Genomic DNA, 12,991 nt, shown 5'->3' with positions numbered 1-12,991 from the left:
CGCTCAGCCCTGGCTGCTGCAGGTCACAGGAGCCCCGAGCTGGGCAGGGGGTGGCTGGGGACAGCTGGGGGCACCAGGAACACTCCAGACACGTCACTCAGCCACGGGAAGGGCTCTGCTCCAGGGACATGGGGACATTGCTCTGCCTTGTGCTGGAACAGGGAGCCAAACATTCAAAGAAGAATACTAAAATTGAAAGCGAGCTCAGAACGCACCAAAAGCAGCTCTGGCTGGGGCCAGCACTGTCCCTCCCACGCTGATGAGCTATGGCTGGGCAGGGCCAGGGCAGCTGACATCTGAAAAACACTTCCCCAGCTTCAGGAATCAGTCTCATCTGGCAAGTCTTTTCTCCTCTCCACAGGAAATCAGACGTAGGCTCGTGGGGAATGTCTCCAAACACACGCAAATCCACACAGGAAAGTCTCTGCCCTGCCTGGGGGGCTGAGCTGTTGGGCAGCCACGGGCAGAGGGGGTCAGGCAGGAAAAAGGGCCCTAAATGGCCCAACGAGGGCATGGACCAGCCACAAGCAATGAGGGTGCAATAAATCTACACCCTCAGCAATTGATATCCACCCTCAGCCACAAAGCCACTGTAACAGAGCAACTCCCAAATGCCCACAAGAGCAGGGAACTGCAGGCAAGGCAGAGCTGCTGCCCAAAGGCATCTGCAGCCATTTCTGAGCTGAAACAGCAGCAGGGGCTGCAAAATCCCTCTGAGCCAGGACAATGGGGTGAGCCCTGAGGCTCAGCTGGCTCCAGACCATCCAACATGACCCCGTATCTCACTGGGAATGAATGTCCCTCTCTGCACCCTGGGCTCCCCAGCATGGCCCGTGCCTGGGACAGAGCCATTCCTGGGATAGAGCCATTCCCGGGACAGAACCATTCCCGGGATAGATCCATTCCTGGGACAGAGCCATTCCTGGGATAGAGCCATTCCCAGGACAGAGCCATTCCCGGGACAGAGCCATTCCCGGGACAGAGCCATTCCTGGGATAGAGCCATTCCCAGGACAGAGCCATTCCCGGGACAGAGCCATTCCCGGGACAGAGCCATTCCCGGGACAGAGCCATTCCCGGGACAGAGCCATTCCTGGGACAGAGCCATTCCCAGGATAGAGCCATTCCTGGGACAGAGCCATTCCCAGGACAGAGCCATTCCCGGGATAGAGTCATTCCCGGGACAGAGCCATTCCCAGGCCAGTTGGACTCAGAAGCCAGAGGAGGGACAGGGCAGCCAGGCACACACACAGAGCCCTTGCCATGAGCTCACAGCAGGCTCTGGGCACCCACAAAACTGCTCTCATTTAGTTTTAAACGTGGATGGAAAATCTTTACCTCATTTCCTAAAAGCACTTTAATGTCTTTGCACACGAAAATAATACAAAAATGTATCAGTAATTTGGATTATTTGATTCAGTCAGCAGGACTGAGAGCACTTGTTTGAGTCTGGGTTTAAAGCACTAATCACTAAGTTCTGCATCATTTCCTTGACATTCCATCTCTGTGTCATTTGTCATTGATCAGCTCTGGCTGTGCCAGGTGCCAGAGTGCCCTCAGGTGTCCCTCGGAGCACACAGGGAGTGGCTCTTGGATCCATCCCCACTGAGCTGCTGCACCAAGCCAAGTTAAAGGCAGGTGACCCTCAGGGCATTCCCTGGCACTCACCCACCGCAGAGAGGAGTGCGGGGGGCTGAGGGTTCCCTTCCTCAGCTCGGGGGTTCCGCTGTTGCCTGAGGCTCTGGAGGGGCGAGCTCTGGCCCTGCAGGCTCCTGCTGCAGCCCGGGAGCAGCGCTGGGCTGTTCCTCCCCAGCGGAGAGCAGGGTGTGACAGCAGCTGCCCCAGCCTCTCCCCCGCCCTGCCTTTGCATTTCAGCAGGTTTTCATTTGACAAATCGCCCATCCCCTGCAGCGGGATGGGGACGGGAGGATGCTCTGCCAGGGACAGCATCATCCCCGCACTGCCGGGGACACCACGGGCCCGGCTCCCCCCTCCTGCCGCTCCCGTGCCAGAAAGCGCTTGGCGATTATTTAATCTTTAATGGAATTTCTGACTTCAGAAAGAAATCGACACACCGTCAGCCCGCAGCAGTGTGGAAAGGTAATTTAAATGCAAATGCCGCATTCGGCCCATAGAAATTAATAAATAAATAAATTCAGTTTATTGTTCACACTTGGAGTTAATGATTATTACAGCTCACCCGGGTAACTGGACCCTCTGGAGAGAAATGGTTCAGGTATTAATTTCAGTTCAGTCAGTGGGGGAAGGGAAAAGGGAAAAGGGAAAAGGGAAAAGGGAAAAGGGAAAAGGGAAAAGGGAAAAGGGAAAAGGGAAAAGGGAAAAGGGAAAAGGGAAAAGGGAAAAGGGAAAAGGGAAAAGGGAAAAGGGAAAAGGGAAAGGAAAGGAAAGGAAAGGAAAGGAAAGGAAAGGAAAGGAAAGGAAAGGAAAGGAAAGGAAAGGAAAGGAAAGGAAAGGAAAGGAAAGGAAAGGAAAGATGCGGTGTCCCCTCCCCGCGCGGGGCGCTGCTGCCCTCTGCCGGCAGCGGGCGGACACGGCGGGGACCGGGCCCGGCAGCGCGGGACGAGCGGGACACCGAGCACAGCTGGAACACAGCTGGAACACAGCTGGAACACACCGAGCACAGCTGGAACACAGCTGGAACACAGCTGGAACACACCGAGCACAGCTGGAACACAGCTGGAACACAGCTGGCATACCTGGACACACCACAGAGGCCTCACAGGGGTCGCACACAGCTGGCACCCCCAGGGCATGGCCAGGGCCCTGCTCCCCCACACGTCTCCGCTGCCCAGGACCGGCTGCAGCCGCCCCGGGCTCTCCCCTGGGGCGGTACCCGGGAGCTCCCGGCCCAGGACGCTGCCCCGGTGGGTACCGGGCCGTGCCAGAGCCGCACCCTGCTGCTGCCGGCTGCTGTCCGTGCTGAGGACAGGCTGTGAGCAGGGCGGAGCTGGCGGAGCCCACCCTGCACTCCCCCTGAGGCCGAGCCCATCGGCCGTGTTTAAGCCGGAGTGATGCAGCTCCAGCCCCAGCTGCAGCTTTACCCGGTCCTCCCCCCGCTCATGGCCCCCCAGACCCTGCTGGAGCATCCCCAGCTGCGCCTGCAGCTGCCCCACCTCGAGCATGGGTGACAGGAGCAATCAGGGAGGGCTCTGCCTCTCCACACTGCCAGGATGGGAGCAAAGTGAAGTCACGAACCAGCAGCAAAAAGAGGAAAAACAACAGGAAGAGATAACCCAGCCTGAGAGTCCAGCACAGCTCCTCACAGCCTGGCTGCCAAGGGCTCTGTTTGTTCAGAGTCCGAGTTTTTTATCCCCTCAGCAGCCATAAACAGCCCCAAAGCCCGGCTGCAGGGGGATGAGCCAGTCTGTATTGCCCAGGCAGGGCAGGATGCTGTGGGATGTAGGAAGGGGAAGAGGCAGCAGATCTGAAACCACAGACAACGTTTCTGAGAAAAGTTAAGCAGTTTATTCAACAGGATGAGTCCACACTCAACCAGTGGCTTCATCTACATGGCATCACCAGCACACACGAGGACCCACTCAGACACTCTAGCTGACGGCATCTCACCATACGTTACAGAGACAACACCAGAGGAGGAAGAGGAGGAGGAGGATGACCGGTACAGTGGGCAGCAGCCGGCGGTGTCCCACGGCCTCCCGGCAAAACCAACCCCGTCCCCAGCACACCTCGCAGCCCAGCCACGCAAAGCAAATCAGACTCGGGACATCTACAGCCGCCCCACGGGAACCACAACACTGCTACTTAAATAACATTCCTGGCATACAAAAACCACCGACCAGGGACTTCAGCCTAAGGGACAAAGTGCAGTCATCGCTGCCCTGGGAGCGCTCAGGCACCGGGGTCTGTCCTGGCAGGGCCGCGGTGCCACCGCGCTCCCACCGCGCTCCCCAACAGCACCACGGCAGGACCACGGCTGGGATGGATGGAGGGACAGGATGGACCACGGCTGGGATGGATGGAGGGACAGAGCAGGGGCATGGGTGGGATGGATGGATGGATGGATGGATGGATGGATGGATGGATGGAGCAGGACCATGGGTGGGATGGGCTGGATGGGGCAGGGCAGGACCACGGCTGGGATGGATGGATGGATGATGGATGGATGGATGGATGATGGATGGATGGATGGATGGATGGATGGATGGAGCAGGACCACAGGTGGGATGGATGGGGCAGGGCAGTGGAGCCAAGCCCAGAACAGCACTCACTCTGCACTGCACAGCAGAGCTGCCCTGAGCAGCCGCCCTCCGCGGGCCGGGGGCACAGCTCACCGCATCTGGCTCCAGTGGCAGCTCGGCTGTGGCTGCCACAGTGAAGTTCTGTGAACTCTGAAGCCCACACACAGTCTGTGCCCTCAGGGAGGGACCGAGGATCGGAGTCAGTCACTCACAAACCGTGAGTGAGTTCCAGTTATGATGCTCCTACAATGTATGTGGTTCGATTTTGTGCCAAGTTCGCTTACAGAAAAATACATTTCTTCCCTTAAATTTACAGTAGTTAAAACTACACTTGGAATACCATATTACAAAGGGGGAGTTTATTCTCAAACAAAAAGTCTTGGTTCCCTTCTCATTAAACAGAAAAATGGAAGGACTTTAAAAACAATCACCCCAGCACAACACAACTGCCCAGACAAACCCATGTGTGCACCGCCCCCAGGCCTGAACTCCAACCGTTTGTTTTGGTGCTCAAAAAGGCACTTAAAGATAAGAAAACAATTGCATTAAAAACCCACAACAAAACAAAACAAAGGAAAATGAAAGGCAATAATTTAATAGAAAGACACTGGAATTTGTACCGTATGGTGAAAAGAAGGGAGGAAATAAAACCCCTAATGAAGATGGGTTTGCTCTCAAGTCATCTCAGAAAGCATATAAAAAACAGAAAACTGGCAAAGTAAACGTTCTCCAGGAACTAAATGGAAACAAAAGTAATAATTATTGGCAATGGATACACAGCACTCGTGCCAAATGGGTCCTTCCCTCCCCAGCACAGGTCCCTGACCAGCCCAGCCTGGCTGAACATTTGCAGCCACTGCGCCAGGCCGGGCAGTGGCCAGGGGCTGTGCCAGGAAAGGGGGATGATGGAGAAATAAACACCAACATGAACCAATGGTGGTCATTACAAACGCTGAGGACGTTCACAGACAAGCACACACACCGTCTGCCCTGCCAGAGTGACAGGGAGGGACATGGGCAGAGCTGCTCCCCACGGGCTCTGCGAGGGGTGCCGGCGGCTTCGCTTCCCTTCGGAATTACTATTATTATTACTGGGTTTATTTTTACATTGAGCTACCTACTAAGTGCAAAGATTTGTTGAGTGGCATCGGCTTTATCTAATTTTAGCCTATTTTTGTACAGTTTACAGGTTAACAGTTACTTTCGAGCAGTTAAGCAAGTACAGCAATATTTACAGGGCTGGCAGAGCGGGGCGTGAGGGGACACGAGGGGTGGGCACGGGACGGGCACCAGCCGGTCCCAATGGCATCAGCTCTGTGCCTGGCACACAGGGGCAGCTGTGGGGGGCAGCTGTGGGGGGCAGCTATGGGGGGCAGCTGTGGAAGTACAAGCATGGAGGTACAGAGGTTCAGGTGTGAATGTACAGGCAGTCTGAGCTGTGAGCTCCCCACAAATCACTGCAGGACTGACAGGTTCTGCCACCCTGCTCAGTGCCTCCACTGCCTCCTGGAAGTCAGGCTGCTTGGCCTGGGGTCCACAGCAGTGCTGGAGAGATGAGGAAGATGAAGGGGGGGGACAAAGCAAAGCCCCAGGCAGGGTGGGTGGCTGCTGGGTGAGTCAGGAGGGCCTGCAGGTGTCTTTGCCCAGGCACAGAGCAGCAGGATCAGAGATAGCTGGGAGGAAGGATGAACATTAGGAGACATTAGCATGTGGCCATGGGGAAGTGCCAAATCAAACCATGGGGCATTGCATGGAAATCTGTACAAGGAAAAGCTGCAGGAGAAGCATGGAGCATCCTGGATTCAGTGCTTACAGAGGAGTCTGGATTATCACACAGGACCATGCAATCCCCAGCCTTCTGCCTATCTTTTCCTCTGGGTAAGACAAAATGTAGATTCCTTTGCATAAACTTGAACAGTTGTATTGTATGGTACAGTACAGAAAGTGCAAAGTGTCACCCATCAGATCAGTTTTGCATCTGATGCGGTCAAACACGGCTCATGCTTCTCATGCAGGACAACCACTCTGACCCGAGACCCCTCCTCACTGCTCAGGCCTGATTCTTCAGAGACCATTGGGTTGGGTTTGGATTTAAACAAAAAAAAAGGAAAAGAAAGGGGAAAGGGAGATGAAGACTCCAAACTCTGTAAGTTACTCCATGCTTTACCACAGGTTTGGTCACTAGTCCTTGTTCACCCTGAAATCTTGCAGAGCAGCAGCGTTCCACGGTCGGGGTGCAGCGCAGAGTCCTCCTCCTGCGCAGGGTGTGGCACACACCTCGCTCTGTCCCACTCATGGCACTCACTTCACTCCATTCCCATCCGTGGCACACACCCTGCTTTGTCCCTGCTGCCGGGGCACCACGGGCACATGAAGACATCTCAGGATTCAGGACCGGAAAAACTCCAGCTGGTCGGACACACGGTCAATGTATGGATTTCCAGCTCTTCTCCACAGCCCAGCAGTGAACAGACCCCACTGTATTCCCACCCCTTTTGTTTTTTTGATGCCAAGAGGTACAGAAAATAAATTCTAGGATGGCCTTGTATTGCTTGACGCACAGCTGCTGCAGCGTGGGCTTCCAGGTGCACACAGACAGCCTTGGAAACCCAGACCAACCCACTGTCTCGAGGGAGGACATTTCAGAGCCAGTTTCTGAGGTAAATCTACTGTTTTTAAAAGTCACTGAATTCTGTACACTTTGTTTCTACTATATACTTCTACACCGAGTGAGTTCTCCAGTGCCAACACGTAGACCTGCCATCTCCTCCTGCCGTAGGACTGCAAGCTCGGGAAGCGTTTCTGCATGGATGGGGTGCGTGCACACCTATGTACATACACACACACGTATGTACAGCACCAGGCCCGGGCCCCACGCGTGTTTCCTTCCACAGAGGCTCCCCAGCAGGGCTCCGAGCCCGCGCCCGCCCCGCTCCCCGTGCCCAGCCTACATGGTGCCCGATTTGTCTGCCGAGCTGCTGGGGAAGAGCTTCTCGGTGGGGGTGACGGCAGGGCTGCCCACCCCCGAGCTGCTGCTGCTGCTGGAGCGGTGCTGCACCACCGGCCGCACCGGCCGCATGGGCGGCGGCCGCAGCTGCGCCCCGGCCAGCCGGGCCGACAGCGCCGGCTTGAAGGTGGTCATCATCTCGGTGGTGGAGCTGCTGCTGCGCCGCATGGCCGCGTCGGGGTCCCGGATCAGGATGGTGTGCAGGGGGCTGGCCGGCTCCGAGTTGGCGGCGCCCATCGGGGGGTTCTTCATGGGCTCCAGCGTGTCCAGCACCACGTCGGGCGCCTGCTTGGCCGTGTTCTGCCTCTCCAGCTCCCGCAGCTCGTTCAGCGCCGTGCTCATGGTCTTCTCGATGTGCTGCGAATGCCAAAGGAGCGTCAGCGCTGTGCCACAGCACCACCTGCACTCCTGCGCTCCACCCCGCCACCCTGGCATGAGCACCTGCACAGGGGACCTCTGATCTGAGAGCTCCCAGGGAAAACAGGAGCTTTGGGAGAAGCGTGAAGCCCAAACCAAGGGCACCAAGGGTGCCCTGTGCTCCCCAGCTCAGCAGGAGCTCAGTCACCAGCTCCAAAGGGCACGAAGGAGCACCAGGAGTGATGGGGTGAACACCAGGGGTGACGGGGTGAACACCAGGGGTGATGGGGTGAACACCAGGAGTGACGGGGTGAACACCAGGGGTGACGGGGTGAACACCAGCCTGCTCACACAGCTCCCCCACGGCACTGGGGCTGGCTTTTCCTCACAAAAGAGGCCCCGCAGCCTCCGCTGGATGCACAGGGCCTCTACTGTCCCTGTGCTCACAGGACGATGGCTCGTGGCAGGGACACACACAGGGACGTTTATGGAGTGAGTGGCACAACAGCAGCTCGCCGTGGATATACGAGAGGCAGCAACAAGGCCTGAGGCAGCTGAGGAGAGATTGGCTCCAGCCCCTCACTCCAGGCCACACAATCTGCCCACAGGGATCCCCCAGAAGGTGATCCAGGGAAATAGCTACTGCCTACAGCTGCAGTGCTGGGGTCTCCTGCACAAATGGAGAGGTCCTAGTTTGCCTTTGCTTAAATCCACCTTAACTTAATAAGGCCACTAACTCAGCAAGACCATCAGAGAAGCAATTCAAAGCACCAGAGTCAATTGTTTGGAAAGTCACTCTAGTCAATGCTGTCCTGGTGTAGACAGGCCCTGAATTTTATAACACCTACAAAATGCTCAGTGAGCCTCAGGTAATGTTCAAAGGATCAGCTGAAGGGAAGTAACTATCAAGTTAGCACCAGTTCATTCTATTAAGCTCCTAAGATGATGAGTGAAAATATTCTCCCAGAGAAGCCTCAGGACCCCAAAACCCAGCAGCCCCACAGGCTTCAAGGTGAAAATTCACATCAGCAGGGTGAGCACCTTTTACAAGAACAAGCCAAGAGAGCTGGGAGTGACAGCGGCACTGTAACAGCGCCGGGGGTGAGGGGGCTCCAGTGCCCCCAGCTCCCCTTCAGCCCCTTGGTCCCTTCCCAGCCCTCTGACCTCAGCAAGAGCTTCTGCTTCCAGGGATTTCTGATCTCCCAGACTGCTGTGCCGGGTGGATCCACAGGTCGATCTCAGTGGGTGGCTGTCAGCCAGGGCCTTCCTGTCTGGGAAATTGATGCTGCCCGCGCTGCCAAACGTCGCCATCCTGCGCTTCTCAGGACTCTCCATCCTGCCCCTGTTGAGGGGGATCTTGTGGGGGCTGCTGGGGCAGGCTGCTGCTCGAGGAGGGGTGTCCATGCCAGGCCCCATCCCTCGGGGCGGGCTGTGGGTGTCCCCTCCGCTGCGGCGCCGGGGGATGGCTGCACCATCAGACCTCAACCTCACTCTGCACAGAACACAGCACAACAGCAGGTCAGCGTCTGCCAGCCCCACCACACCCCTCAGCCCCGAGCTCAGCTCACACCAAATTCCTTCTGGCTTCAGAAGGCTCACACAAGAGAGAAGACAAATATCTTAGCCAGCACCAAGAAAGGGACAGCATCACATTGCAGGAGTAGTTTGGGTTGGAAGGGACCTCAAAGTTCATCTTGTTTGAACCCCCTGCCGTGGGCAGGGACACCTCCACTATCCCAGGCTGCTCAGGGCCCCTCTGTATCTTCTGTAAATGTTAAATCCCCATTAGCAATGAACATGAAATCCCCTGCAGTGCTTACTAGAGCTTTCCCTCCCATCCTGCCCTGCCCCACACACCGACTGCCCACACCTGCAACAGCACCCACCTCCAGTGACAGGAATAAGGGAGTTACCTGCCCATCACTCCCCCAAAGCCATAGTCCATGATATGATCTGTGGGTGACTGGATGTCGTTCTTGGAGGAGGCTTTATCATCCAGCAGCGGCCCGCTGCTCGCCTCGCTGTCGGCCTTCTGGCTCAGGCTGTCGGAGAAGGCGTCATCCCTAGGGAAAGCAAACCTCAGCAGTGACAGGGCTGTGCCATTCCTGGTGCCACGTCAATCTGAACATCAGCACTTCAGCAGCTCCACGCTTTGTTAACAAGGAGCTCACCAAGGCCACCACTTCCCTGGGGAACAGTGCACACCCGCCTCCCCATCCCCTGTGATGTGGCTGCCACTGATGACTCCAGATACAGCACTTGGAAGAGAAGCAGCACCTGCCAAGGGCCCTGGGATCTGCTCACAGCCCAGGTGAGCACCCAACAATCCAGGTAAGGCTGGGTCACACTGGGGAGTCAATGAGAGATGGGGTCCAGGTACACTGAGGTACAGTGTTTAGTACTGGTCTTTATCAGCCCAAATGTGAAACAGATGGAGCCAATACATTGAGATGGATAAATGACCAGGCCCAGACTTCTCACCAAAGTCATTAAACCTCAACAAAACAAACTGATTATTTCAGGTGACTCAAGTGGACCTTGTGCAAGTGTAGGATCTTAACAACCCTCACTTTACTCACATGTCTTGCACCACGATGTACTGGTGGGGAATGAGCCCATCCACCCCGTTGTGTCTCCCTTCCCACCAGTCCTCCGATGCCCGATGGTACAGCAGGAGCGAGGCCCCTTTCTTGAAGGAGAGCTCCCGTGGAGATCGTCCAATGTAGTCAAACTTGGCTATGGCTTCGATCTGCTCCACCTCTGCACAGGAGACAGGCACAGCGAGAGTGCAGCTCAGTTCAGCCACACAAGGGAGGCTGAAGCCTCCAGAGCCACCTCACCAGAGCACCAGTGCTGCTGCCCGTCCCCAGAGCACCTCACACTGAACACAACAATCTTGTTTTCAGACTCATCAATCCCTGTTGCTCCAGGCTTTCTGGGACCTCTCTCAGACTCACAAACTATCAGCAACTGCAAAGAGCTCCAAAACAGATGGGGAGCAGCAGCAATCTCCCTCTGTGCATACGGCATTCTCACCCACATTCCCATTTTCCACCTTTGGTTACAGAACCTCATTATCCTCCAGCCTGAGATTTTGTCAAAGCAGTGTCAGATGCTGCAATCAAACCCCACTTACCTTCTCTTTCCCTCCTTATCCTGGAGACGGTTTGGCCTGAATTATTGATGAGCAACTAATGCCCCTTTGGGGATCCCCATGGAAATAAGGATATCATTTCCAGCCAGGCAGCTGCTCTGCACTGTGCCATCTGCAGCACTCTGCCTCACTGCTCCCCACTTTTCCTAATGTGAGCTCTACCAAACACCCATGACTCACAAACTGGGAGCTCAGGGCCCGAAACACAGGAGGGCTGAGGCAGAACTGCACTTGGGAAGGTCATGAGCACACCAGGGTCCTCTAAGCCTCTGGCCAAGGGAGTGACAGCAGGAGCTGCTGGGGCACCCAATGGCACCTGTGAAAGAGCCTGGCTCCTACACACATCTGTTTCCAGCTGGGGAACACTGAATCCTAAAAGAACCATTGCAAACAACTGCAAAGCAGCAACAGTGTCTCTCTCCTCATTCCAGAGTGACCCAGCCTCCCTTGGGTGACAGACTGCTGCCACTCCCCAGCCACCCCTGCCACTGCTGGAGCATTAACATGCCCTGATGATCTGAGACAGTGGAGCCTTTCAATCCCCACCTGGAGACGGGCAGACAGAAAATTACAAAGCAGAACAGGGCAAGCCTGGCCAGTTTCCTCCAGATCTGCCTCATTCTCATTAAACATGGAACCTTGCTCTGCCTCCTCACTGTGGGCTCAGCAGCCATTGGAGTGTGGCCCCACACTGCTCAGGGACCAAACCCACATGGAGGAGGGGACACCAAAGGAGGACACCAGAGATGATGCATCTGACCCTTGCCCCATTCCAGCCCCACCTGGGACAGGCCAGGCCACTTCAGCAAATTCATCTTCCCCACCTTAAGCAACCCCACATGAGGGCAGAGTGTGTGGGAACACCACAGGGGGATCAATACAGAGTGTTCTGGAGGAAACAGAGCCAGGAGGGCTCCCGCCACAGCCCTGACACAATGCTGGGCTACCACCACGGGGTGTATGCAGGGCAAGGGGGAGAGGGAATATGTAAACCCACAAAATACAGCCACTCCTCTGCTCTACACTTGGCACCACAGTTAATCACTAGGAAAACCCAATCAGAGCCATTAACGTGGTGGCCACCCAAGTGTGAAATTGGCTGCACAGCAGCTCCTTTGCCTCACTTTGCCAGGCCTGTGGGCTCCTGCCTTGAGCTGAGAGCAAGCCTGGAGCTGCCCAGCCCCACATGCCCTTCCCTGTGCCCAGAGCCACCCAGCCTTGAGTGCCCTTCCCTGTGCCCTTCCCTGTGCCTGGAGATACCTGGCCTCGTGTGCCCTTCCCTGTGCCCCTCCCTGTGCCCTTCCCTGTGCCTGGAGCCACCCAGGCTCACCCCATGTTCCAGGTGATCCCTTCCTCCTCTGTGCAGCCTCACAAGGCAGATGTGTTCTGCCAAGGCAGGACACAGCCAGGGCAGCAGCAGCTGTCAGAGGCAGAAGGTGCTCAGCACCCCAGGGACCTTCCAACACAGCAAGCCCTGCCTTGGTTCCCTGTCCCACAGCAGTGCCAGTGGCATTTCCCAAACTCCAGCCTCGCAGCTGGTGCTGCTGGCATGTGGGAAGCCCAGGGCTCCTCCTGCTCCAGCCCATCCCAGCTCTGCCTCCTGCTCCAGCCCAGCCCATCACTGCCTCCTGCTCCTGCTCCATCCCAGCTCTGCCTCCTGCTCCAGCCCAGCCCAGCTCTGCCAGCAGCCAGCCTGTGCAGCCTCTGCCCTGCAGTGCTTGCTGCTCTCCTGCAAGCACAGCTCTGCTGCACAGAGCCAGCCCCATCTCATGTCCTGCTCACCATCGTCGCTGGTGTGTGGCTCTGTCCCGTTGTCATGGTCCACCTCATCGATGGTGCCCGGCTCGCTGTGCGGGCTGTCACTGCAGAGAACACAGTGGTGTCACACAGAGAAGGACACCAAAGCACCCAGCACACCTAATGGTGCTGGAGCCCCCATCTCTGGAGGTGTACAACAAACAACTGGACATGTCTAGGTGACAAGGTGGTGTTTGGTCAAAGGTTGGACTCAGCCTTGGAGGTTTTTCCCAGCCTAACTAATTCTGTAATTTCTGATTCTCTGATGCTATGATTTCTAATCACAGCAGATCCCAAAGACAGAACAGCAGACACACCATGGTCACCAGGCCCAGAATGTCACATTCTGCTGGCTCTTGTGTCTTTAGCAGAGTTTGGCAAAATTAACACAAAGTGACACCAAGTTAAATGTCCCATTCCCTAATTCACAGTGAGCATTTGCTCCTCTGCTGCACCA

General features: G+C 56.1%; 1 protein-coding gene across 2 annotated transcripts in view; it reads right to left on the bottom strand.

Annotated features, from left to right (window-relative positions):
• Positions 1–3,462: 3,462 nt before the first annotated feature.
• The window catches only part of SRGAP3 (SLIT-ROBO Rho GTPase activating protein 3), a 75,537-nt gene continuing 66,008 nt past the window's right edge, over positions 3,463–12,991 (bottom strand). For both annotated transcript variants that reach the window (XM_086845241.1, XM_086845242.1), the window contains exons 18-22: positions 12,520–12,599; positions 10,163–10,343; positions 9,497–9,646; positions 8,748–9,075; positions 3,463–7,583 (exon numbers count right to left, since the gene is read on the bottom strand). In XM_086845241.1, the coding sequence (XP_086701367.1) occupies positions 7,167–7,583; positions 8,748–9,075; positions 9,497–9,646; positions 10,163–10,343; positions 12,520–12,599 (1,156 nt within the window). In that variant the 3' untranslated portion in view covers positions 3,463–7,166. The remainder of the gene's footprint in view (positions 7,584–8,747; positions 9,076–9,496; positions 9,647–10,162; positions 10,344–12,519; positions 12,600–12,991) is intronic.

This window comes from Cyanistes caeruleus, chromosome 11, assembly GCF_971803275.1.
Source record: "Cyanistes caeruleus chromosome 11, bCyaCae1.hap1.1, whole genome shotgun sequence".
In the NCBI taxonomy this organism is placed as follows: Eukaryota; Metazoa; Chordata; class Aves; order Passeriformes; family Paridae; genus Cyanistes; species Cyanistes caeruleus.
This window is presented reverse-complemented; position numbering and strand designations above follow the sequence as displayed.